The following is a 27,420-nucleotide window of genomic DNA, read 5'->3' on the forward strand; positions in this document are numbered from 1 at the left end:
TAAGTGTTCCCTTTATTTTTTTGAGCAGTGTATAAAAAGAAAAGGCACATGCCGGATTCAAACTGGCAACCTAGCCCGTCATAGCCTGTGTTTAACACCCTCCATCCCCCTCCAACCCTAAAAGGCTGTTCTTTATTTGACTCTCACCTGCTCTCACCTCTTGCAAGCTCCGCCCACTGACCATTGAACTTTCATCCAACCATTCACATTTGTCCTCAGAACAAGATTGGATAAGGAAAACTCTACCGCTGTGTTTAGACAGGCAGCCCAATTTGGATATTTTTTTCAGGTCTGAAAAAGATCTGATGCGATTGTTCAAAAGACCAATTTAGTGGAGAAAAATATCAGAATCAGGCTGCCTGTCTAAACGCAGCCTACTTGGCCTTTTATACAATGCATCCTCCTCACATTGCACAAGGTTCTCCTCAGATAATCATGATTATCACAAAGGAATTTCAAAATATTCACTGAAGAATGTCACGGATGATGCATTTAAATACTTGATATACTTGACAAACCTGTATATATTTGGTTTATCTAAAGGTGGATAGTGTAACACTGTGTGAAGAGTGTAAAGGGAAATGATTGTGGGAAGAGGCTTACAAAACCAGCTTGTGAAAAGATGATGTAAAATTGAGGAGTTCATTTTGGTCCCTTTTCTTTAGTCAATACTAATTAGTATTAACAAACTCAAAGAAAAGCAACTACATGTTTGATTTGAAGACCTGACATAAGAGAGAAGACTTTTAAATAAGTTTGTTTGAAATGTAACCTTCATTTTAATACAAACTTCACTGTGGAAAGAACATCCATATCTGAAACTTGAAAAAGAGGTACTGTTGCTATCGGTACATATAAACATAAGAACACCTTTGGGAAAACAATTTAATTTTACATCCACTGCAAAACCAATAGCTTTAAAAAATGTATACTTTAGATTACAAGGTCAAGGTCTCTCTATACTGCCCCATTAGGGAATAAGTCAAAGTTCCAGATAAGTTTAAAGTTCAATGCATTTTCACATTGACGGGTAGGTATTCCTGCTTGTAAATGATCTAGATTGTCCTTAACCATCACACAGCTTTCACTCATGCAAACAACGTGAGACATACATGGGTTACTCACTTTGGTCAAGTTAATCCTCATGAAAATCCCTGAATCCCTTATAGCATAATGACAGCATGACTTTTCATGTGCATACAATGGTGAAATGTAATTTTCTATTGCACGTATAGTATATGAATACACACGCCAATTAGTTCCATTGCCCAGTAAAGTGATTGCATAAACAGTGCAGCATGATGTCAGGATACTTTGCAGTAGAATAAATCAATAGGAGTAGCAGCAGTTCAAATAGTAAAAGATTGAGGCACAAAGTATGAAAACGCAATGCTACTTCCTTTTGTGTTACACTATTCTTATGATTTGTCAATGAAAGTAGTATTAAAGATGGAACACACATCAAAGTGTCTAAGGAAACACATTTTGCTTCCTTATTTAAATTTTAAAAAAGCTGATAAAGCACTGCATATTAAATAGTCGGTTCCATAAATCTTTCCTGATTTTGCAAGCAAACAAGTAATCAACAACTTACCATTTTAAAATGACTCTGGCTGTGATTGGTTAAAAGATCAATTAGTGGAACAAATATATAAATTGGGCAGATATGTGATATCTCTTTCTGCTCATCAAGCCCCTGCACCGTCACACAACCGTCTCAAAGGCCATTTTTGGACCATGGCTGTTGCAGTTGTTCATATACGCCTGAATGAAAATATTGTGAACTGTGTCAGTGACTTGGTAGACATTTTCAGTTGGGCCATCAGAATTCACCAAAAGTGTAATATACCAGTCAAGTCATTAGCCGTGGCAATGATGGAATAAAATGTAACAAATTATACAGATTTTCTGGCCAAACTCTTTTGAATAAATTGTTAGTGTATTGATTAAACTAAAGACATCAAGTTAGGTTGAGAGAATGTGTGTGCTGGGTTGGGATGCAGTGTCAGTGCTCACCTGTTTGGCTGATTCCAGCAGGGAAGCTGCCTCAGCCTTGCCTGTCTGCTGGACTATCCTGTAGAGGGCACTTTCCTGGTTCTGAAGCAGGACGTACGGCTCGTCAAACTCCTGGATCATACCAGCGCCTAGCACCTGAAGGCAGGGTCAAAGGTCAGTAAGTCAACCTGGCTGGACTGAAATTCTATGGGGTTCCCAAGCAGTTTCACTCAGGCCCCTTTCCAGCATTGGGAAACATCCCGTGCCCCCTGTCTTTTTCTGTTCTGTTCACACCCCTCTTGTTGGCGGAGAGAACATTTAGCAGGTTTAAAGCTTATTTCCTGCAATTCTATACATTTTGCCATTTTAAAACTCAAACAAAAATGTTAGCTGACATGGCCTAGTTGATCTGGACATTTCTGGCAAGTTATAAATAGCTCTCTAAGGTCTGCAATGACTGACACGAGGAAAACTTCTGATGCATTACCCAATTTCAAAATTGCATTCTACTATTACAACTTTCATGGGTAAGTTTAAAGCCAGACTGAGTTCCTTAACACAATTGTATTTCTTCAGGGGGATGCCCCCCCCCTCGTTTTTTATCTTGTGTTTGAGACAGATTGGTCTACTTGAAGGTAAGAGCTCTCACCAGAATGCGGTCGCTGTCTATGATGGTGTTGAGGCGGTGGGCTATTGTGAGCACGGTGCATTCCCTGAATTTGTCTCGTATTGTCTTCTGGATCAGCTCGTCTGTTCTACAGATCCAGGACACAGTTTATCAGGAAAGAGACTCAACCAAGATATAGAAACATCATCACGCTTTGCTTGACTAGTAGATGCCTCCCAGTCGTAAAGCACATCAGCTGCCTCTGCTGATCAGCTCTAAAGGACAGACAGTCGTGTGTGTGTGAGTGAGGCAGCTCTGTACCTGGGGTCCACGTTGGCCGTGGCCTCATCAATGATGAGGATGCGGTTCTTCCTCAGGACTGCTCGGGCCAGACAGACCAGCTGCCTCTGACCCACACTGAAGTTGGAGCCCGACTCGGCCAGAACCGTCTCCATCTTATTGGGCAGCTCCTCCACAACAGACTTCAGCTGGACCTGGAGAGGAAACAGTTACTGGAATAAGACCCAGATGCCACCAAAAGCCCATTAACCTGTATGTAAATGTGTGTGAGTATATCCCGTTACTGTATCTGCATCAATGGGGGTCTGAGGAGCAGTACCTCTTGGAGAGCGTTCCACAGGTCCTCGTCTGTGTGCTGGCTGAAAGGGTCCAGGTTCTTCCTCATGGTGCCGGTGAAAAGCACTGGGTCCTGCAGAACAGAGGGGCCACAAACAGAAAAATGTAACAAGCTCTAACAGAGCCATATCTGAAAAGAGAAGGACTAAGGGACAGAGCAACCACAGAAGATCCTCCCACAGTAGCTATAGTGCATTTGGAAAGTATTCAGACTTTGAATTTTTCCACATTTTGTTGCGTTACAGCCTTAATCTAGAATGGATTAAATAAATTGTTTTCCTCATCCATCTGCACACAATACCCATAATGACAAAGCGAAAACAAGTTTAGACATTTTTGCAAACAAAAAAATGATATACAGTACCAGTCAAGTTCAGACACCTACTTATTCAAGGGTTTTTCTTTATTTGTACTATTTTGTACATTGTCATCAAGGCAAAGGGTGGCTTCTTAGAAGAATATCAAATATAACATATTTTGATTTGTTTATCAACTTCTTTGGTTACTACATGAATCCAAATGTGTTATTTCAAAGTTTCTCTTTGATGTAGAAAATACTACAAATAAATAAAAACACTGGAATGAGTAGGTCTGTCCAAACTTTTGACTGGTACTGTATATTATTCAGACCCTTTTGCTATGAGACTCGAAATTGAGCTCGGGTGCATCCTGTTTCCATTTACCATCCTTGACATGTACCTACAACTTAATTGGAGTCCAAATGTGGTAAATTCAAATGATTGGACATGATTTGGAACGGCAAACACCGGTCTATATAAGGTCCTACAGTTGACGGTGCATGTCAGAGCTAAAACCAAGCTATGAGGTCGAAGGAATTGTCCATTAGGATTATGTTGAGGCACAGATCTGGGGAAGGGTACCAAAACATTTATTCAGCATTGAAGGTCCCCAAGAATACAGTGGCATACATTCTGAAATTAAGGAGTTTGGAACCACCAAGACTCTTCCTAGAACTGGCCGCCTGGCCAAATTGAGCAATCGGGACTTTGGTCAGGGAGGTGACCAAGAACCAGGTGGTCATTCTGACAGAGCTCCAGAGTTCCTCTGTGGAGATGGGAGAACCTTACATAAGGCCAGAGTGGCCAGACGGAAGCCACTCCTCAGTTAAAGACACATGAACTCCGACTTGAAGTTTGCCAAGAGACACCTAAAAGACTCTTAGACCATAAAGGAACAAGATTATCAGGTCTTATGAAACCTAGATTAGACTCTTTGGCCTGAATGCAAAGTGTCACATCTGGAAGAAACCTGGCACTATCCCTACGGTGAAGCATGTTGGTGGCAGCATGCTGTGGGGATGTTTTTCGAGTGGCAGGGACTGGGAGACAAGTCAGGATCAAGGGAAAGATGAATGGAGCAAAGCACAGAGCGATCCTTGATGAAAACCTGTTCCAGAGCACTCAGGACCGCAGACCAGGGCAAAGGTTCACCTTCCAACAGGACAGCAACGCTCCCCATCCAACCTGACAGAGCTTGAGAGCATCTGCAGAGAAGAATGGGAGAAACTCCCAAAATACAGTTGTGCCAAGCTTGTAGCATCATACCCAATAAGACTTGCGGCTGTAATCGCTGCCAAAGGTGCTTCAAAGTACTGAGTAAAGGGTCTGAATATTTATGCATATGTCATATTTCAGTTTTTTATTTTTAATACATTTGCAAAAATGTCAAACTGTTTTTGCTTGATTATAGGGTATTGTGTGTAGATTGAGGGGAAAAAACGATTTAATCCATTTTAGAATAAGGCTGTAACGTAACAAAATGGGGAAAAAGTAAAGGGGTCGGAATACTTTCCCGAATGCACCGTACCTGAGGTATGATGGACATCTTCTGGCGCAGGTCATGAAGGCCGATCTCGGAAGTCAAAACTCCATCGATGTAGATCCTGCCCTCTGGCTCTGCCAGGCGGAAGAGCACCGATACCAGGGAGCTTTTCCCCGCACCTGTCCTGCCCACGATGCCAACCTTCTCTTTGGGCCTGAACATGGCCTTCATGTCCTTCAGGACCACAGGTCCATCTGAGCTGTAGGAGAAGCTGACCCGGTCAAAGGTGATGAGGCCTTGGCTTGGCCACTCGGGAGGAGGATGTTTCTGGGTTTCCCAGGGTGCTTCACTCTCCAGCTCTGTGTACTCCACCACCCTCTCTACTGATGTCATCTGAGGACGGTGAATAAATTACCATATCAATTAAACAAACCTGGTTCTAATCTCGTCGACCGGCCCACTCTGAGACTGGGAGCTTGGTTAACCTTGGTCTTAGGATAGTATGGCTGTTAAATTATAAAACTTTACAGAACTTCAATAATCCTCACCCTGTTTTCTTAAGTGAGCTGTTTCAGCTGAACATTCCTGAATTACAGGATGCAATTAAAATCCTTTTATTCCAATTAATCTTATTTCTGCAGATCTCTGGGTTTGATGAATTTCTCTGTGGATATTCATTCCCAGGTAAAATCCTTCATATATTGTAAAAGGCCCTGCGGAGCTGAGGGATGGACAATACCAGAGTTAGGACTTTAATGTGCTCTTACCATGTTCTCCATCTCTGCACTCTGACGAATGGTCCATTGGAAACTCCCAAGAAGGGTGACAGCGTAGGACAACACCAAACCCACAGCTCCTGCCTCCAGCCCTGATTTAGGACAGATAAGAACATTTACTCAATTAATTGGCTACATAGCATGTCATTAACCAGAAGCCATGGATTACAGTCAACATCCGCAATGAGTTAAAGGCTAGAGCTGCCGCTTTCAAGGAGACGGACACAAATCCGGACGCTAATAAGAAATCCCACTACGAGCTCAGATGAGCCATAAAACAGGCAAAGCGTCAATACAGAACTAAGATCGAATCCTCTGGCACCCGTCGGATGTGGCAGGGCTTGCAAACGATCATGGATTACAAAGGGAAACCGAGCTGCCCAGAGACGTAAGCCTACCAGATTAGCTAAATGCTCGCTTTGAGGCTAGCAACACTGAATCATGCATGAGAGCACTAGCTGTTCCAGACGACTGTATGATCACGTCCTCCGTAGCCGACGTGAGTAAGAATTTTAATCAGGTTCATATTCACAAGGCCGCAGGACCAGATGGATTACCATGTGTACTCAAGAGCTTATGCTGACCAGCTGGCAAGTGTCTTCAATTATATTTTCAACCTCTCCCTGACCTAGTCTGTTATACCTACATTTCAATCAGACCACCATAGTCCCTGTGCCAAAGAATGCCATGGTAACCTGTCTGAATGACTGACTATTGCTCTGTAGCCTTAACTTCTTGGTGACAGGGGGCAATATTTTCACGTCCGGATGAAATGCATGCCCAAATTCAACTGCCTGCTACTCATCCCCAGAAGATAATATATGCATATTATTAGTAGATTTGGATAGAAAACACTCTGAAGTTTCTAAAACTGTTTGAATCATGTCTGTGTATAACAGAACTTATTTAGCAGGTGAAACCCCGAGGACAAACCATTCAGATTTTTTTTGGAGGTCACTCTCTTTTCAATGTGTTTTCATTGGGAATCCAGATTTCTAAGGGACCTTCTTGCAGTTCCTATCACTTCCACTGGATGTCAGTCTTTAGAAATTGGTTGAGGTTATTCCTTTGTGTAATGAAGAAGTACGGCCATCTTGAACGAGGGTCACTTTAAGTGTACTGTTAGTTAGAGACGCGTGACCAGAAAGCATGCTTCAGTTTGTTTTCTTCCTGTATTGAACACAGATCATCCCGTTTTCAATTTTATCGATTATTGACGTTTAAAAATACCTAAAGTTGTATTACAAAAGTAGTTTGAAATGTTTTGGCAAAGTTTACAGGTAACTTCTGAGATATTTTGTGGTGACGTTGCGCAAATTGGAAGCTGTTTTTTTTCTGGATCAAACGCGTCAAATAAATGGACATTTTGGATATATATGGACGGAATTAATTGAACAAAAGGACCAATTTTGATGTTTATGGGACATATTGGAGTGCCAACAAAAGAAGCTCGTCAAAGGTAAGGCATGTTTTACATTTTATTTCTGCGTTTTGTGTAGCGCCTAGCAGGGTTGAAATATGCTACTCTTTGTTTACCGTTGTGCTATCATCAGATAATAGCTTCTTATGCTTTCGCCGAAAAGCCTTTTTAAAATCTGACATGTTGGCTGGATTCACATCGAATGTAGCTTTAATTTAGTATCTTACATGTTTGATTTAATGAAAGTTTTATTTTGCCGCGCTGCATTTTCCCTGGCTTTTGGCCAAGTGGGACGCAAGCGTCCCCTATCCTAGAGAGGTTAAGGCACTGGTCAAAAGTGCACTACATACGGTGTGACATTTAAGCAATAATAATTCAACCTCTTACCATCTCTGAGGAATAGGCAGCCGAAGGCGGTGACAGTGACAAAGGTCGCGCAGATTCCATCCAGTCGGAGAGCGAACCAGCGAGAAGTGACCAGGAACAGGAACCAGGACTCTGTGTGCAGATCCTGATAAGTGTCAAAGGTGTTCTGGAATCTCTCCTCGGCTCTGAAGGCTCGGATCGTCCACAGACCTTGGAGGGACGAGGACAGGTGGGAGAAGACGGGACTCCGAGCTGCAGAACACAGGAAATACATCAACTCACACACGCCTGCAGACACAAAGAAATCATACACATTAATAGAGAAAATGTACAATTATCATTTGTCCCTTGCCTCCCCTCACTGTCCCAGTCAGTCCTGTCACTCACTGGTGGACTCCAGGCGTTTGACGTCCCGTGACGTCTGCAGGAAGTAGCGCCTCAGAAACAGGAATATGATAAGTAGAGGAACGAGAGGAATGAGGATCCAGGGCATGACTGCCGCTGCCACCGCCACCACGCCAATATTCTGCAGGATCAACTGTGGAAAATCGGATACGCCCCAGGAGACATGAGAAGAAAAGATTTATAGACACTGGATTGGGAAATCTTTCCACCTGCCAAAATACATAGGTGTTCCCCTCTAGGGCTATAAACTCACTTACCTGACTGAAGTCAACAAAGGTAATAGGTAGCATGGAATCCAGCTGGCCAATGTCCTTCGAGAACCTGTTGAGAATTCTTCCTGTGGTAGAACAGGATGAAAAACTGGTTGAATCAATGCCGTTTCCCATGTCATTTCAACAAAACAAATTCAATGTGGTGATGATTGATCAACGTGGAAAACTGATTGGATTTTTTAAAAGTCATCAACGTGCTATGAATGCTATATTTGGATGACTATTCCCTATTGAAATTTGGTCTCTAGGTACTCTCTGTAAGGCCAGAGGTCACCATAAATCAGGTCTTAGTTACTGGTATCTGGGCCCCTGAGCCATAAAATCGACCATGGGTGTACTAAGCCATTAAGACGTTTAAATTGTATAGTCTATTCAACCCCAAGGTCTTAGCCTTGATTTAATGCTTTGGCACCAGACACGGAAGGATGAAACAGCGAACAGGTAAGGAAAGAGTATTTAGTTCCTCCCTCTCCTCTGGAGGGGGAGAGCTTTGCTGCAAACTTAAAGGAATGTTTCGGTCTTTCCATGTGCATATGTTTGTCTATTAAACCTTTAAATAAAGAAGTTGTTTGCCTTGTATTTTGCATCAAGCATTTGTCTACAACTTGACCAGTTTCCAATTCCTAATTTTTTTCACTTTTAACCCAACTTTTAACAATGAGGTTGGAGTCATTAAAATCCAATGACTATAGTTTTGTTGAAATATATGACATTTTTATGTTTACAGACAAATTACAATGAGGATGGATATAATATTCCAGAATGATGTCATGGCTTTAGAAGCTTCTGATAGGCTAATTGACTCAATTGGAGGTTACCTGTGGATGTATTTCAAGGTTTACCTTCAAACTCAGTGCCTCTTTGCTTGACATCATGGGAAAATTAAAAGAAATTAGCAAAGACCTCAGAAAAATAATTGTAGACCTCCAAGTCTGGTTCATCCTTGGGAGCAATTTCCAAACGCCTGAAGGTACCATGTTCATCTGTACAAACAATAGTACGCAAGTATAAACACCATGGGACCACGCAGCCGTCATACCACTCAGGAAGGAGATGCCTTCTGTCTCCTAGAGATGAACGTACTGTGGTGCGAAAAGTGCAAATCAGTCCCAGAACAACAGCAAAGGAACTTGATAAGATGCTGGAGAAAACCGGTACAAAAGTATCTACATCCACAGTAAAACATGTCCTATATCGACATAACATGAAAGGCCGCTCAGCAATGAAGAAGCCATAAAAAAGGCTATGGTTTGCAACTGCACATGGGGACAAAGATTGTACTTTTTTTGGAGAAATGTCCTCTGGTCTGATGAAACACAAATAAAACTGTTTGACCATCGTTCTGTTTGGAGGAAAAAGGGTGAGGCTTGCAAGCCAAAGAACACAATCCCAACCGTGAAGCACGGGGGTGGGAGCATGTTGTGGGGGTGCTTTGCTGCAGGAGGGACTGGTGCACTTCACAAAATAGATGGAATCATGAGGTAGGAAAATTGTGGATCTATTGAAGCAACATCTCAAGACATCAGTCAGGAAGTTGAAGCTTGGTCGCAAATGGGTTTTCCAAATGGACAATGACCCCAAGCATACTTACAAAGTTGTGGCAAAACAGCTTCAGGACAACAAAGTCAAGGTATTGGAGTGGCCATGACAACGCCCTGACCTCAATCCCATAGAAAATGTGTGGGCAGAACTGAAAAAGTGTGTGCGAGCAAGGAGGCCTACAAACCTGACTCAGTTACACAAGCTCAGGAGGAATGGGCCAAAATTCACCAAACTTTTTGTGGGAAGCTTGTGGAAGGCTATCCGAAACATTTGACCAAAGTTAAACAATTTAAAGGCAATGCTACCAAATACTAATGGAGTGTATGTATACTTCTGACCCACTGGGAATGTGATGAAATAAATAAATAATTCTCTCTACTATTATTCTAAAATGTCACATTCTTAAAATAAAGTGGTTATCCTAACTGACGTAAGACAGGAACATTTTTACTTGGATTAAATGTCAGGAATTGTGAAAAAGTGAGTTTAAATGTATTTGGCTAAGGTGTATGTAAACTTCAGACTTCAACTGTATATACACTTTACACCAAATGTAAATCTCAACTAGATGTTAAAATTACATCTGTTCCCAGTGGGAAGAGAACATTTAACTCTTCAACCCATCTCACCCTAACCGGTTTCAAAGCATTTTGAGGTCAGGAATCAATTCCAAGTAATTGTATTGTACTCAACAAGAAAAAGACAACACAAACCGATTCTATTTCACAGGGGGGTTTCTCACCAATTGGGTTAATGTCAAAGAAGCGTACAGGCGTCCGGAGGAGAGAGATGAACATGCGGTTGTGCAGAGACTGAGCAGCTTTCACCAGCACATTGAACATCACCAGACTCCTGGCAAAGCCAAAGATGACTGAGGCCAGAGTCAAACCTGAACACAGAGAAGGTGACTTGTCAGTCATTACACGATTTTCCCAAGCTTCATCCCAGGGAAGGGGACAACCTCATACTTACTTGCAAAATATTCCTTAAAGGGAGAAGGAAATATACAGTATATTTAGGAATGCTCTTCCTCTGTATACCTGCATAAATACCCATGTAGAAACGGAGGTCCAATTCTTGAGTGATGTTGAGGCCATTTTGGACAATCATAGTGCTGTTAATATTGAGTTTCTCCTGCTCTCCTGCCCTGTCAATCAAACAGCATTGTTATTTGAATGTTCACTATAGTCCAACTGAACTGTGAAACAAATAACTAGATGCTTCTTACCAATAAGCCAGCCACCAATCCTGAAGAACATACGCTACCTGTGGGTGACAAATTACATTGTAGTTGGTTCGACCATTGCAATGTCATTGGTTCCAATGCACTGATGTGTTCAGAATTCGATTTTGCACACATCTATCAGAAGTCAAAATGCTTGTATTTACTGTAGATGCTATGAGGTAGAATGGTGACATATGGCTATTCACTGCCTGACATTTTGGATGCGTTAATACCTCCGCGATGAGACTGAGGAGGACTGTGCCCAGCATAACCAGGATGCTGGCTCCTGCGTTTAAGTACTTGAAGTATAGGCTGGCGCCGATGTTGCCCTCCGATCGGCTCTCCTCTGCTACTGTCTGGACAAGCTCCTCCTGGGAGGAGACATGGACAGATAATAGATAATACCCTGTTAACTAAGGGACGAACAATCAGGGAGTCTTCAGAATGAAAATCCTCCTAGTGACTGTATCTAAGGGCTTGAAAGGAAGTGAGTGGGGTTTGGACCCACCGGAAGCTGGTCAGCTCCATCTTTAACAGAGTGCATGGAGGAGGTGTGGGAGGATATTGAGTTCTGGGAAAAGGCGTGTTTGACCACTGAGTGATTGTTGTTGGTTTGTGGCTCCTCCTCCTCATCCCTCTTCAGCAGGGAGGTGAAGTCAACTCCAGAGTGCTGCAGCTCGGAGTATGTCCCCCTCGCTACCACGTGACCCTGACACACACACACATACATACATACACACGTCAACGCCCTGCCCGACTTCTGAAGTCTGTATTCATATGTAAATGCGTATGCCTTTGGGTGAACTATTCATTTCATAAAGATTGACAGCAGACATGTGTTATGTGCTCAACAAAGTTAAAGGTAAGCAGAAATGCACCTGTGCTCATATGTAGGTTACAAAGCATGTGTAGAATGTTAAACCCTGCCAGGAACACACCTCCTTGAGGACGAGGATCTGGTTGGCTGCTTGGAGGTACTGCAACTGGTGGGTGACCAGGATGCGGGGCTTATTTTTCAGAATACCACAGATACACCTGGACACACAGACACATGGAGAGAGACAGACGGACACTTTAAGAGCAGTTTCACCCTGCTGGTGAAGGCCTAAGGCCTGTTCTAACTGCAGAGAATGCACATGACCCTGAACATCCTTTCACTTGTAAATGCTATACAAAAAAAAACATTCCTGCCCTAAAGAAGCAGCCAGTAAGTAGACCTAATCTGAGTCTGGGAAGAATGTAGTTCAGTTGTACTAAAGGATAGTGGGGTAAGTTGAGCCACCCTTTATTTCTAGAAAACCATATGCAAAATGAATCATGTGAAATTAACATGTTTAAATATTTGTATGAACATAACAAGATTCAACAACAGACATAACCTGAACAAGTTCCACATGTGACTAACAGAACTGGAGTAATGTGTCCCTGAACAAAGGGAGAATCAAAAGTAACAGTCAGTATCTAGTGTGGCCATCAGCTTCATTAAGTACTGCAGTGCATCTCCTCCTCATGGACTGCACCAGATATTCCAGTTCTTGTGGTAAGATGTTAACACACTCTTCCACCAAGGCACCTGCAAGTTCCCAGACATTTCTGGGAGGAATGGTCCTCCGATCCAACAGGTCCCAGATGTGCTCAATAGGATTGAGATCCAGGCTCTTCGCTGGCCATGGCAGAACACTGACATTCCTGTCTTGCAGGAAATCACACACAGAACGAGCAGTATGGCTGGTGGCATTGTCATGCTGGAGGGTCATCTCAGGATAAGCCTGCAGGAAGGGTACCACATGAGGGAGGAGAATGTCTTCCCTGTAACGCACAGCGTTGAGATTGCCTGGAATGACAACAAGCTCAGTCCGATGATGCTGTGCCACACCGCCCCAGACAATGACGGACCCTCCACCTCCAAATCGATCCCGCTCCAGAGTACAGGCCTCGGTGTAACGCGCATTCCTTCACCGATAAATGCAAATCTGACCATCACACCTGGTGAGACAAAACCATGACTCGTCAGTGAAGAGCACTGTTTTCCAGTCCTGCTTGATCCAGCAACGGTGGATTTGTGCCCATAGGCGATGTTGTTGCTGGTGAGGACCTGCCTTACAACAGGCCTACAAGCCCTCAGTCCAGCGTCTCTCAGCCTATTGCGGACAGTCTGAGCACTGATGGAGGGATTGTGCCTTCCTGGTGTAACTCGGGCAGTTGTTTCCATCCTGTACCTGTCCCGCAGGTGTGATGTTTGAGGTGCAGGTGTTGTTACACGTGGTCTGCCACTGCGAGGACGATCAGCTGTCCGTCCTGTCTCCCTGTAGCGCTGTCTTAGGCGTCTCACAGTACGGCCATTGCAATTTATTGCTCTGGCCACATCTACAGTCCTCATGCCTCCTTGCAGCATGCCTAAGGCACGTTCACGCAGATGAGCAGGGACCCTGGGCATCTTTCTTTTGGTGTTTTTCAGAGTCAGTTGAAAGGCCTCTTTAGTGTCCTAATTTGTCATAACTGTGACCTTAATTGCCTACCGTCTGTAAGCTGTTAGTGTCTGAACGACCGTTCCACAGGTGCATGTTCATTAATTGTTTATGGTTCATTGAACAAGCATGAGAAACAGTGTTTAAACCCTTTACAATGAAGATCTGTGAAGTTATTTAGATTTTTAAGAATTCTCTTTTGAAACACAGTGTCCTCAAAGGGACACTTCTTTTTTTGTTGAGTTTTAGGAAGAGGTCATCATTTCATATTTGTGTGTAAATGTGTAAATGTAGTGGGTTGTTTTATGTTGTAAATGGGTCAAACTTTGAGCTGTTATTTTGTCTCTTGTAAAGTAATTATTTATCTCAATGGGACAAGTCCAGTAAAATAAAGGTTAAAAAAATACAACCTGTTCAGCTGAAACTGTGGTTCACTCACTGTTCAAACAGGTGTCTCCCGACCTCAGCATCCACAGCACTTAGAGGGTCGTCCAGCAGGTAGATATCAGCATCCTGGTACACAGCCCTGAGACACAACAAGGCTTTCAGATCGAGACTGGAGGATATTCATCTATAGAATGTACCTCAACTCATTTCTACTCTGGTATGGAGTGGAGCTGTGGTCTTACCGGGCCAGGTTCACTCTAGCTTTCTGTCCCCCACTGAGGGTGGCTCCTCTGTCCCCTATCAATGTCAGGTCCCCGTCTGGCAGCAGCTCCATGTCCTGAACACAGAAGTGATAACAGCGACAACAGGGGTTAACAGTCATTGAACACAAAGCCATTACAACCACTGCAACACTCCTAGAATAAATACCATGAGAGCTCCATTCAGTGTGTCTTACCCTCTTGAGGGCGCAGGCTCTCAGGACCTTCTCATACTTCTGAGGATGGAGCTCTTTGCCAAACAAGATGTTGCTGCGGATGGTTCCAGGGAACACCCAGGGCTGCTGGGAGGCGTAGGTCAGCTGACCTTTGACCCTCAACACCCCCTTGTCATGAGGCAGCTCCCCCAGGATAGCGCTGAGCAGGGAGGACTGTGGGAGATGGGAGGGTAAACAAGTGAGCTGGCTGATATGGCTTACCACATATTTTACTATATGTACTGTGCATTAGGCCGTGGCGGTCACAAAATTTCATCAGCCGGTGATGGTCAAGCAAATAACTGCCGGTCTCACGGTAATTGACTGTTAATTAGCATCTCCTGGCTTCAACACATAGCCTACAGTATAAGCCACTGATGCAGACCTTTGGAACATCTACACTTTAAAAAGTCTAATAAATCCATGTAATATAGTCTACACCCTCACAATAGATTCAATATTTATTTTAGACAGGTCTAAAGGAACATGATATGAAGAAATGTAGTCTATTTCAGAATGGCATACTCTGAGTTATCCTTATGTTATGCCATATGGCTGTGGGCTACACTAGTTCATTTAGCAGACAAGATTTGATTACAATTCCGTGGCATTATTTTATAGTATGAAGAATACAATTGAACAAAGCTGAATAAAATAGAAAGGATATTTTCTCCAAACGATTTGAAGGAGTGCGCACATGCGGCTATTCCGTGTTGAGTGGTTAACAAAGATAGGTACTCCTATATGCTTAATATAGAATTATTAATGTCACTTTAGTTGTTCTACAAATGTTGGACTATATGTTTTGATTTTGAATACATTGTAAGGCTGCATGATGTGACTCTGATGATTTGAAAAACATTGCATGAAAGGCATGAGCCCTGCTTTGTTTGTTTTTTTTACACAGGCCGTACACACTTCATCACTCTCATTCACAACTTGACAAGCACTTGATAATGCCTCGAATTTCCCGAAGGCATTCCCTTACATCCCGTGTGGCCGTAATGTCCCCTAAAAAAATCCATGCCTTTTGCAGCCAGTGGACACAGTGCCATTGGGCTGAATATAATAATTATAATTCTCTTCTTCCTGAGTACTGTATTCTTAGAAGCACCTCTCACTCACGTGGCTCTCCATCACCTGATCGGGTCTTTCTCACAGGCTACAAGTGAAGACAGACACGTCGGTGACGCAACTGCGGGCGTACTTATCCAATTCTGAGGTGCATATTAAAGGTATTGGAAGAACTGTCCACATGGACTTTTCGTCAGCCAACAAGATGAGTGGGCCTAACGAACAGTAAAAGCAATAGCCTATGTCAGTCTACACTCCCCCATAGTACAAAAGGTGACCTATTCTGTGCGAGAAAGATGTATATATAGTCTGGGACAGTTGTGGGAAGCGATAGATCCCAAATTAATACAACCACCAGCATCAATAAACCTGTTTTACGCAATGAGGCTGAAGCAACAGATCAGAACGTTTAGCTTAAAATATTGATGAACTATTTGGCTATTTCTTCACATTATGTGCGCAGCAATGCGCACACGGCAGTAGGCTATAAGTGTGAATGTTCCATTAGCGGAAAAACACCATTATCAAAAGTAGTGCTTTTATTATTAAGGTTCATTTTTATGGTGAAAATTCTTACCCAAACTTGAAACTCACACAATGCTTATGTATACCAGTTAAGCTCTACAGCCCTTATAAAGCAAATTAATGTGTTTAATTTTAATTGTATTTGTCCACTTTAGTTGTGATACAAACCTTATCAAAACATATAGGCCTATGGGCAAGGCTACATACGGTGTACATAAGGTGTGCAACTATGATTAGAAAAAGTGATAATATATAAGTGATAGGGTAATATTGTCACCCATCAGACTATTCTTGATTTAACACTGGCTTTACATATACTAAAACTATCATCAAGGCAAAGGGTAGCTACTTTGAAGAATCTCACATTTGTTTATTTGTTTATCACTTTTTTGGTTACTACATGATTCCATATGTTTTATTTCGTAGTTTTGATGTCTACACTATTATTCTACAATGTAAAATAAAGAAAAACCCTGGAATGAGTAGGTATGTCCAAACTTTTGACTGGTACTGTATGTGTGAAATTTTGTTTTGATTTAAAATGGACCATTATCATGCACCTATCTCAAAACAGGGGCAGGGGAAACAAATTAATGTAATCTATGCACTTAAATAGCGAATGGAGGACGCTTTTCCCGTGGTTCATTTTGTTGGCCAGCCAGGTAGGCTATACTCCTGTTGTAAAGAGAAGCAATGTGCTTAATATTAGGAAAGTTGAGAAATAAATATAGCCTACCTATAGAAAGCTGATGGGGTCCTCCTCTTTTTAATAGAGGCCACCACTCTGTTTTCATGTGCAATTGCATAGCCTATACAAATGTTGAGCTCATGGGCTCTCATGAAGTGTTTGATTACATTTTCGATACATTTGCATTGATGTCAGAGTGATTAGAGGGACAATAGAGTGCTGAGTACCAGGCAGTTAGTAAATTTGGTAGGCTACTAATGACCATCAGAGCTTGGAGAAGCCTAATTCCTGTGACTAAATGGTAACGTGGATATTGACTGCCTTCATGACTCGTGACCGCCGGAGTGGCAGTAATATGGTCACAGTAACAGTCCTAACTATGCATGACCTCTGACCTTTCCAGCTCCCACAGGTCCAATGACAACAACGAGTTGCTCCGATTTCACTGTGAGTGACAGGTTCTGGAGAGACGGGGCATCCAGACACTGTGGTGATAGAAGGGAGGGACATTTCATAGCAACACATGAAGTTACCACACAGGATAGGCATCTTCTTGTTTTGTACAGTGCCTTCGGAAAGTAATCAGAACCCTTGACTTTTCCCCACATTTTGTTAGTTTTGATAGGATTGGAATTCTGAACTTTAAATGTACATTTACATTTAAGTCATTTAGCAGACGCTCTTATCCAGAGCGACTTACAAATTGGTGCATTCACCTTATAAATGTTATTAGTCATTAGTTGTAATTAGAGACCTGAGGGGTGCCAGTTTATGGCCTGTATCACTTAGTTTCCTGCCTAGCAATAAAGATGCAATGTTTGTTCAGATGTGTAAGAGGAGATTCAGCATAGGAGAACAGGTTAAATATCAGTGCTTGTGTGAATGTCTTTGTCTAATGCAGCTGTATTGACACTCGAAAGAATAAACTTGGTTTGAGCTTTAATAGTGTCCATAGAGTTTTTACTCTGAGAATTAAAACATAACAGTTTTCTGCCTTATTCTAACATTGTTTAAATCGTTTTTTTCCCCTCATCAATCTACACACAATACCCTTTAATGACAAAGCAAAAACAGTTTTTTGGAAATATTTGCTTGTTTATTAAAAATAAAAAAAACTGATATTACAAATTACTATTTACAATGACGGCCTACCGCACTATGGGACTCCCAATCACGGCCAGAAGTGATACAGCCTGGATTCGAACCAGGGACAGTAGTGACAACTCTTGCACTGAGATGCAGTGCCTTAGACCGCTGCACCCCTGGGCTACAAGCTTGGCACACCTGTATTTAGGGAGTTTCTCACATTATTCTCTACAGATCCTCACTAACTTTGTCAGGTTGGATGGGGAGTGTTGCTGTTGGAGTGTTGGGAGCTATTTTCAGGACTCTCCAGAGGTGTTCAAATCAGGTTGAAGTTCGGGCTCTGGCTGGGCCACTCAAAGACATTCAAAGACTTGTCCCGAAGCCATTCCTGCATTGTCTTGGCTGTGTGCTTAGGGTCATTGTCCTGTTGGAAGGTGAACCTTCGCCCCAGTCTGAGGTCCTGAGAGCTCTGGAGCAGGTTTTCATCAAGGATCTCTCTGTACTTTGCTCTATTCACATTTGCCTCGATCCTGACTTGTCTCCCAGTCCATGCCGCTGAAAAACATCCCCACTTCATGATGCTGCCACCACCATGCTTCACCGTAAGGATGGTGCCAGGTTTCCTCCAGATGTGATGCTTGGCATTCATGCCAAAGTGTTCAATCTTGGTTTCATCAGACCAAAGAATCTTGTTCCTCATGGTCTGAGTCTTAGGTGCTTTTTGGCAAATACCAAGTGGGATGTCATGTGCCTTTTACTGAGGAGTGAATTCCGTCTGGCTACTCTACCATAATGGCCTGGATGGTGGAGTGCTGCAGAGATGGTTGTCCTTCTGGAAGGTTCTCCCATCTCCAGAGAGGAACTCTAGAGCTCTGTCAGAGTGACCATCGGGTTCTTGATCAGCTCCCTGACCAAGGCCCTTCTCCCCTGACTGCTCAGTTTGGCCGGGTGGCCAGCTTTACGAAGAGTCTTGGTTGTTCCAAACTTCTTCCATTTAAGAATGAGGGAGGCCACTGTATTCTTGGGGACCTTCAATGCTGCAGACATTTTTTTGGTACCCTTCCCCAGATCTGTGCCTCGACACAATCTTGTCTTGGCACTAAACGCACAATTCCTTCAACCTCATGGTTTGGTTTTTGCTCTGACATGCACTGTCAACTGTGGGACCTTACATAGACAGGTGTGTGCCTTTACAAATCATGTCCAATCAATTGAACCAATCAAGTTGTAAAAACATCTCAAGGATGATCAATGGAAACAGGATGGACCTGAGCTCAATTTCAAGTCTCATAGCAAAGGGTCTGAATACTTATGTAAATAAGGTTTTTCTGTTTTCATTTTTTTTATACATTTGCAAACATTTCTAAAAACCTGTTTTCACTTTGTCATTATGGGATATTGTGGGTAGATTGCTGAGGATTAAAAAAAGAATAAGAATAAGGCTGTAACGTAAAAATAAAAATAAAGTCAAGGGGTCTGAATACTTTCTGAAGGCACTGTATATCAAAATGTGGACATTTGGGCCTCCCGAGTGGCGCAGTGGTCTAAGGCCCAGGCTGTATCACAATCGGCCGTGATCGGTAGTACCATAGGGCGGCGCACAATTAACCCAGCGTGGTCCGGGTTAGGGGAGGATTGGGGGGAGGGGGGGCTTTACTTGGCTCATCTCACTCTAGCAACTCTTGTGGTGGGCCCGGGTGCCTGCAGGCTGACTCTGGTCGTCAGTTGAATGGTGTTTCCTCCGACACATTGGTGTGGGTGGCTTCCTGGTTAAGTGGGCGGGTGTTAAGAAGTACGGTTAGGCGGGTCATGTTTCGGAGGACGCACGACTCGAACTTCACCTCCCGAGCCCGTTGGGGGGTTGCAGCAATGAGGCAAAGATCGAAATTGAGGAGAAAGATTGTAAAATACAAAAAAAATTTAATAATAAACATTTTATAAAACATGTGGACATTAAACATTTGACCCTGCCAGAATATTCACCTTGTCCCAGTAGCAAATTAAGTCCTTGATCTCAACAGAGGCGTCTTTCTTTTCCTCCAGGGTGAATCTCATGTTGGGTCTCTCAATCTCATCCAACAGAAGGAAATTCTGTGGGTCAACAGAGAGATGATTCAGCCTAACAAACCTTACTAAACTACAATAACTCATTGCACCTCAGTGAGGCACAGCAGCCATTTTGTGCCAGATGATCTATAGAGTACCTTGATCCTGCGGATACTGATGATGGTCTCGAACACCTTCTCGATGGCCAGTGGGAAGAAGAGGGTCACCGTGAGCTTGATGGCACCATATAGAGACACTGCCACAAACACCCGGCTGGCTGAGATGGTGTTCCCCAGGAGGACGTAGACGGCGAAGGTGATGAAAACAATGATCTTACTGGCCGCAAAGAAGGAGGCCATGTTTAGGCCTCGCAGGACGGAGCTAGACATGATCTTGGAGATCTCTTTCCTGAGGGAAGAATGAAAGTGAAGTCTTTCAATAATAACGCAATAAAACAAAACATTCTGTTACACATCTGTTAAATTCAATGGAGTCTTTATAAATCTTTCCTTTAACCTATAAAAGTCTAAGTCGTTGGGGGAGGTTCTACTAAGTTAACACATGGAATTGTTTTAAGATGGTCATACCATAAGGATCATTTAGCTATTTGATTTTGAATTTTAGGACCCCTTTAGGTATATACAGTACCGGTCAAAAGTTTTAGAACACCTACTCATTGAAGGGTTTTTCTTTATTTTTACTATTTTCTACATTGTAGAATAATAGTGAAGACATCAAAACGATGAAATAACACATATGGAATCATATGGTAACCAAAAAAAGTGTTAAACAAATCAAAATATATTTGAGATTTGTGACTCAACACTTGGATTCGGTCTTATGTAGCAACATTTAATTTGTATTTTATTTTTTACATGAGATAAAAGTAGACTCAGAGCTACAAAATGGTATATGATACACTGCATTTGAGGAAACAATGGGAAAGTAATTCTGCTTTGAAAGTTGATCAACTTGTAAACTCACTTGAGAAAACCGTCTTTCAATGTTTTGGTACTACTATTGGAGAGCCCTTCTTTGTCTACACCCATTCAGCATTGTTCACACCCTCTTAAGCCTTAGTGCCACCCATCTCTTTAAAGGTTGATCTAACCATTCTGTACTAAATTGCCAGCTACTTCCAGACATCTAAGAGAGAGAGAACAGCTCACTGAATATTGCTCGCCCTATCGCACACTGGACGCTCTGGCCAATAAGTAGGATTGTTCCGAAAGCTCTGACCTCACAACTACAGTCAAGCACCCAAGCTAACTGGCTAACATTTTCTAGCTACTTCCTGACACATAATGAAAGAACACCCCACTCTGATCATTTTACTCACCCTAGCAGAGCTGGTTAGGCTTTTTTCTTGTTATCTAGAGCATTGGTAACAGTGCTGCTGGCAACAATTGTTTACTGACACTGGACATATTCAACGGGTGTTGAGCGTTATTCTGCGCTCTGGCACACTAAGATGAGTCTTTTGTTAAGAAATGTAGCTAGATAGCTAGCTAAGTAAACAATGAATCCCAACGCATGATGTAACGTTACTTAGCAAGCCAGCTAGCTAGAGTGGAGTGGAGGCTTTCATTAAAAACTTCTTAGGGCTGAGATCCCGCAAACGGGATCGATATGACAACAGCCAGTGAAAGTGCAGGGCACCAAATTCAAAACAACAGAAATCCCATAATTAGAATTCCTTAAACATAGAAGTATTTCACACCATTTTAAAGATACACTTCTTGTTAATCCCACCACAATACCCAATTTCAAATAGGCTTTACGGCAAAAGCACCACAAACGATTATGTTAGGTCAGGACACAATGCAGATAGTCAATGTGGGGGACATCTGGTTGGTCGGGCCAATTGAGGTAGTATGTAGTATAGTTAAAATGACTGTGCATATATGATAAACAGAGAGTAGCAGCAGCGTAAAAGAGGGGTTGGGGGGGAACACAATGCAAAAAGTCTGGGCAGCCATTTGATTACCAGTTCAGGAGTCTTATGGCTTGGGGGTAAAAACTGTTGAGAAATCTTTTTGTCCTAGACTTAGCACTCCGATACCGCTTGCCATGTGGTAGTAGAGAGAACAGTGAAACCGCTGTGTCAGATTGACCATTTTTAGGGCCTTCCTATGACACCGCCTGGTGTAGAGGTCCTGGATGGCAAGCAGCTTAGCCGCAGTGATGTACTGAACCGTACGCACTACCCTCTGTAGTGCCTTGCGGTCGGAAGCCGAGCAATTGCCGTACCAGGCAGTAATGCAACCAGTCAGGCAGGGTGCTCTCGATGTTGCAGCTGCTGTAGAACCTTTTGAAGATCTCAGGACCCATGCCAAATCTTTTTAGTTTCCTGAGGGGGAATAGGCTTTGTTGTGCCCTCTTCACGACTGTCTTGGTGTGTTTGGACCATTTTAGTTTGTTGGTGATGTGGACACCAAGGAACTTGAAGCTCTCAACCTGCTCCACTACAGCCCGGTCGAGGAGAATGGGGGCGAACTGGGTCCATCTTTTCCTGTAGTCCACATTCATCTCCTTAGGTCTTGGTTACGTTGAGGGATAGGTTGTTATTCTGGCACCACCCGGCCAGGTCTTTGACCTCCTCCCTATAGGCTGTCTCGTCGTTGTCAGTGATCAGGCCTACCACTGTTGTGTCATCTGCAAACTTAATGATGGTGTTGGAGTCATCATGCAGTTGTGGGTGAACAGGGAGTACAGGAGGGGACTGAGCACGCACCCCTGAGGATGTTGAGGATCATCGTCATGTGTTGTTACCTACCCTTGCCACCTGGAGGCGGCAGCCAGGAAGTCCAGGATCCAGTTGCAGAGGGAGGTATTTAGTCCCAGGGTCCTTAGCTTAGTGATGAGCTTTGAGGCCATTATGGTGTTGAACGCGGAGCTGTAGTCAATGAATATCTTTCTCACGTAGGTGTTCCTTTTGTCCAGGTGGGAAAGGGCAGTGTGGAGTGCAATAGAGATTGCATCCTCTGTAGATATGTTGGGGAGGTATGCAAATTGGAGTGAGTCTAGGGTTTCTGGGATAATAGTGTTGATGTGAGCCATGACCAGCCTTTCAAAGCACTTCATGGCTACAGATGTGAGTGCTACGGGGCAATAGTCATTTAGGCAGGTAGCCTTAGTGTTCTTGGGCACAGGGACTATGGTTGTCTGCTTGAAACATGGAGGTATTACAGACTCTGTCAGGGACAGGTTGAAAATGTCAGTGAAGACACCTGCCAGTTGGTCAGTGCATGCTCGGAGTACACGTCCTGGTAATCCGTCTGGCCCTGCGGCCTTGTGAATGTTGACCTTTTTAAAGGTCTTACTCACATCGGCTACGGAGAGCATGATCACACAGTTGTCCGGAACAGCTGATGCTCTCATGCATGCTTCAGTGTTGTGTGCTTCGAAGCGAGCATAGAAGTTATTTAGCTCATCTGGTAGGCTGGTGTCACTGGGCAGCTCGCGGCTGTGCTTCCCTTTGTTGTCCGTAATAGTCTGTAAGCCCTGCCACATCCGACGAGCATCGGAGCCAGTCTAGTACGATTCAATCTTAGTCCTGTATTGACGCTTTGCCTGTTTGATGGTTTGTCTGAGGGCATAGCGGGATTTCTTAATCCTGCTCCTTGAAAGCGGCAGCTCTAGCCTTTAGCTCAGTACGGATGTTGCCTGTAAACCATGGCTTCTGGTTGGGGTATGTACGTATGGTCACTGTGGAACAACGTCATCTATGCACTTATTGATGAAACAAGTCACTGATGTGGTGTACTCCTCAATGCCATCGGAAGAATCCAGCAACATATTCCAGTCTGTGCTATCAAAACAGTCCTGCAGCTTAGCATCTGCATCCTCTGACCACTTCCTTATTGAGCGAGTCACTGGTACTTCCTGCTTTAGTTTTTGCTTGTAAGCAGGAATCCCAGGAGGATAGAGTTATGGTCAGATTTGCCAAATCGAGGGCGAGGGAGAGCTTTGTACTTGTCTCTGTGTGTGGAGTAAAGGTGGTCTAGAGTTTATTTTCCTCTGGTTACACATTTAACATTCTGGTAGAAATGAGGTAAAACGGATTTAAGTTTCCCTGCATTAAAGTCCCCGGACACTAGGAGTGCCGCCTCTGGATGAGCATTTTCCTGTTTGCTTATGGCCTTATACAGGTTGTTGAGTGCCGTCTTAGTGCCAGCATCGATTTGTGGTGGTAAATAGACAGCTACAAAAAAATATATAGATAAACTCTTTTGGTAAATAGTGTGATCTATAGCTTATTATGAGATACTCTACCTCAGGCGAGCAAAACCTAGAGACTTCCTTAATATTAGATTTTGTGCACCAGCTGTTATTTACAAATAAGCACAGACCACCACCTCTTGTCTTACCGGAGGCGGCTGTTCTATCTTGCCGATGGACTGAAAACCCTCCCAGCTGTATGTTATCCATGTCGTCGTTCAACCACGACTCGTGAAACACAAGATATTACAGTTTTTAATGTCCTGTTGGTAGGATATCCTTGATCGGAGCTCAATCATTTAGTTATCCAATGATTGCACGTTGGCTAACAGGACTGATGGTGGAGGGGGATTACTCATTACTCACTTGCCTACAAATTCTCAGAAGGCAGCCCGACCTCTGCCTCCCTTTTCCAACGTCTTTTCTTCATGCAAATGATGGGGATTTGGGCCCGTTCCTGAGAAAGAAGTATATCCTTCGCGTCGGACTCGTTAAAGAAGGTGAGTGAGGTGAGGTGAGTAATTGCTGTTCTGGTGTCCAGAAGTTATTTTCGGTCATAAGTGATGATAGCATGTGAGAGAAAAATCACGTATTTATCTTTTTTGTTTAAAAATAGTAGTTAATACTTAATATGCTTAACAATAGTAAAGACATTTTCTTTAGTGCCAATGTTGTGCTTCTGAGAAAGGATGGTTCATCTCTTCTGCATTCACACCCTGTAGCTGGTATAGGCGTGTAGTCAAGGACATGGGATAGAGATAAACTTGAGGAACAGATAGACCTGTATTGTTTCAATTTCTCTTTGCTTCTGAGTAACCTGGTCACACCAGATAAGACAAAGAGTCTCAGAGAAGTGACCACAGTTCTTCCGCTCATCCCGTTCTTTTACTATCTTCCAAGGGCACAGCTGTGGGGAGACAGAAGAGAACGGAGGCTAACTTGGTAGAGAAGTGAGTAAACAGAACTGCCTTTATCACTTGTTTGACCACTATGACCCGATACACCTGGCCACAATAAGAGAACAAGGTAGCTTATGATGTCCTGATCCGCCAGGGAGGGGTGGAACCAACCATGACTAAACAGTTTTGTGTTTCTATTAAAAAAAAACATTTCCTCTCTGTATTACTCGAGCTCTCACTCCGTGTGCATGTAGTGACCTTGCTCCCTTATTAATAAGTGAATTCAGATTTTGATTAAGTATAGCTTTGACTTGTGTGATAAGCATGCCTCTCCTCACTTAATAATACATAAATAACCACCACAAGCAGCAACATTATGTTTAAAATAAGTTCCAAAATAAATCATGCGAAAAAAATAAATAAAATAGCACAGTTGGCTAGGAGCCCGTAAAACGGCAGCCATCTCCTCCGGCATCATTCCTTCCAGTGGGGCTTATAGGGGTTGTAGTGCAAAATAGTCTCATCTTTCCATAGAGTGGTCATATTAGTTAGCAGGCCCAACCGTTCAGACGCTTCAGACATTTTCATGAGAGGACAGATTTTCGGGATGTCTAATGGTCTGACAAACAGCGCTGTACCTCTACCACTTTCCACCCCAGAAGGGCGAAATAGGCCCTTTTGCAAAAAAGACCTAACTAGCTAAAAGACCAAGTCAACCGTTTCCTTTAAAATTGCTGTTAATTTTTTCTAATCGAGTTTGTCCATTTCCCCATGTAAAAAAACAGTTATCTATAGCTTAAACTGGTAGCTTTTAATGGGGATTTTTTTCATGTTCATTAGACTGACCCATGGAGGCATCAATAGATTTTAACAAAGGTTTTTCACAGATAAAGAAAAATGGAAGAAGAACTACAGAATGACTATTACAGCTTTTGTGCACTTTGCTGCAGCCAGGAATATGGGAGGTAGAATGTTTTGGGAATGGGAATTCCACAAACGCCCCAGACATTCCACTAAAAGCTACCATAGAATGTAACATTCAGAGACAAAAACATGCAACTTCTCCTCATGTTAAGGCCAAAGAGAAGCAGAAAGAAGACTACAGCCAGGTCTCGTGGCTGGATAGTGTTGGCTGTTCATGGTGAGAGGGATCAGGGGACCAGACCTGTGATGTAACTGAAAGCTGTTTGTTGGCAGCTGGTGAAGTTAATGTGACTTTGCTCCCTCTGTGAGGCCCTTCTAGGGGTGCCTGGTCCTCAGCCAAATACTATAAACCACACACGCATATGTGCCTTCAGAAAGTATTCATACCACTTGACTTGACTCCACATTTTGTTGCGTTACAGCCTGAATACAAAATGGATTACAGTGATTTTATTTCTCAGCCATAATATAGCCAATAGCCCACAATGACAAAGTGAAAACATGTTTTTAGAATTTTTTGCTAATTTATTGAAAAGTAAATACTTTGTAGAAGCACCGTTGGCAGCAATTACAGCTGTGAGTCTTTCTGAGTAAGTCTCTAAGAGCATTCCCCACCTGGATTTTGCAACTTTTCCTATTATTCTTACTTTTTTTTCCAAAATCTTTCAAATTTGTTGTTGATCACTGCAAGACAACCATTTTTAGGTAGATTTAATTCCAAACAGTAGCTCGGTCACTGTCTTATTGGTAAGCAACTCCAGTGTAGATTTGGCCTTTGGTGTTTTGGTGTTTTAGGTTATTGTCTTGCTGAAAGGTAATTCATCTCCCAGTGACTGGTGGAAAGCAGACTGAACACGGTTTTCCTCTAGGATTTTGCTTGTGCTCAGCTCCATTCCATTTATTTTTTATCCTGAAAAACTTCCCAGTCCTTAATGATTAGAAGCATAACCATAACATGATGCAGCCACCACTATGCTTGAAAATACAGAGAGTGGTACTCAGTAACGTGTTGTATTAGATTTACAGCAACAGTCTTCGACAACTCATCCACATCGTCTCTGTAATTTTCACCGTCATGCTTTGCCTTCATGGCAATCGTGTAGGCTACCTCAGGTATTTCTGTGTGGGAATTGTTGCTCATTTCAATCAAATAATTTCACTATCCATGGCATATTTTTGAATTCCTGGTTTCGGAGCTGGTAACTGTAGGCTATTCAACAAGTGTAATTATTTGTGGAAATCGATGCAAGGGGTGGACCCCGAATACTCGGACGGGTCATCATTGTCCACTGTATTTCAATTTGCAGGGATAGCTACAGGCTACTTGCCCAGCCGACGCTTGTCACTGAAGTATCACTGTAGCCTACTTTTGTTTCTCATCACATTTCCCTGGCGGCATTTTGATTCCCCCATCATGCTGCCACATTTAGCCATCCAATATATATATATTGAGGTATTTCTCTCCCCACTCTGCTGATGAGTATTTTTATCTGCTCGTACAGGAGTAATAGAGGCCTAGTGCACTGGATTTTAAAAAAATATATAAAACTATGTTTTCATTGTGATTTATCATGGGGTGCTGCAGCACCCTCAGCACCCCT

General features: G+C 42.9%; 1 protein-coding gene across 1 annotated transcript in view; it reads right to left on the reverse strand.

Moving 5' to 3' along the window:
• Positions 1–871: 871 nt before the first annotated feature.
• The window catches only part of LOC115129771 (ATP-binding cassette sub-family C member 4-like), a 42,287-nt gene continuing 15,738 nt past the window's right edge, over positions 872–27,420 (reverse strand). The window contains exons 8-29 of the mRNA XM_029660473.2: positions 19,934–20,183; positions 19,713–19,820; positions 17,039–17,128; positions 14,339–14,530; positions 14,124–14,218; positions 13,934–14,020; positions 11,965–12,061; positions 11,535–11,735; positions 11,260–11,397; positions 11,030–11,067; positions 10,842–10,948; positions 10,544–10,690; positions 8,245–8,324; positions 7,970–8,120; positions 7,604–7,834; positions 5,788–5,888; positions 5,066–5,413; positions 3,222–3,311; positions 2,924–3,096; positions 2,645–2,750; positions 2,017–2,151; positions 872–1,764 (exon numbers count right to left, since the gene is read on the reverse strand). Of these exons, the coding sequence (XP_029516333.1) occupies positions 1,705–1,764; positions 2,017–2,151; positions 2,645–2,750; positions 2,924–3,096; positions 3,222–3,311; positions 5,066–5,413; positions 5,788–5,888; positions 7,604–7,834; positions 7,970–8,120; positions 8,245–8,324; positions 10,544–10,690; positions 10,842–10,948; positions 11,030–11,067; positions 11,260–11,397; positions 11,535–11,735; positions 11,965–12,061; positions 13,934–14,020; positions 14,124–14,218; positions 14,339–14,530; positions 17,039–17,128; positions 19,713–19,820; positions 19,934–20,183 (3,025 nt within the window). The 3' untranslated portion in view covers positions 872–1,704. The remainder of the gene's footprint in view (positions 1,765–2,016; positions 2,152–2,644; positions 2,751–2,923; positions 3,097–3,221; positions 3,312–5,065; positions 5,414–5,787; positions 5,889–7,603; positions 7,835–7,969; positions 8,121–8,244; positions 8,325–10,543; positions 10,691–10,841; positions 10,949–11,029; positions 11,068–11,259; positions 11,398–11,534; positions 11,736–11,964; positions 12,062–13,933; positions 14,021–14,123; positions 14,219–14,338; positions 14,531–17,038; positions 17,129–19,712; positions 19,821–19,933; positions 20,184–27,420) is intronic.

Source organism: Oncorhynchus nerka, linkage group LG5, assembly GCF_034236695.1.
Source record: "Oncorhynchus nerka isolate Pitt River linkage group LG5, Oner_Uvic_2.0, whole genome shotgun sequence".
Lineage (NCBI taxonomy): Eukaryota > Metazoa > Chordata > Actinopteri > Salmoniformes > Salmonidae > Oncorhynchus > Oncorhynchus nerka.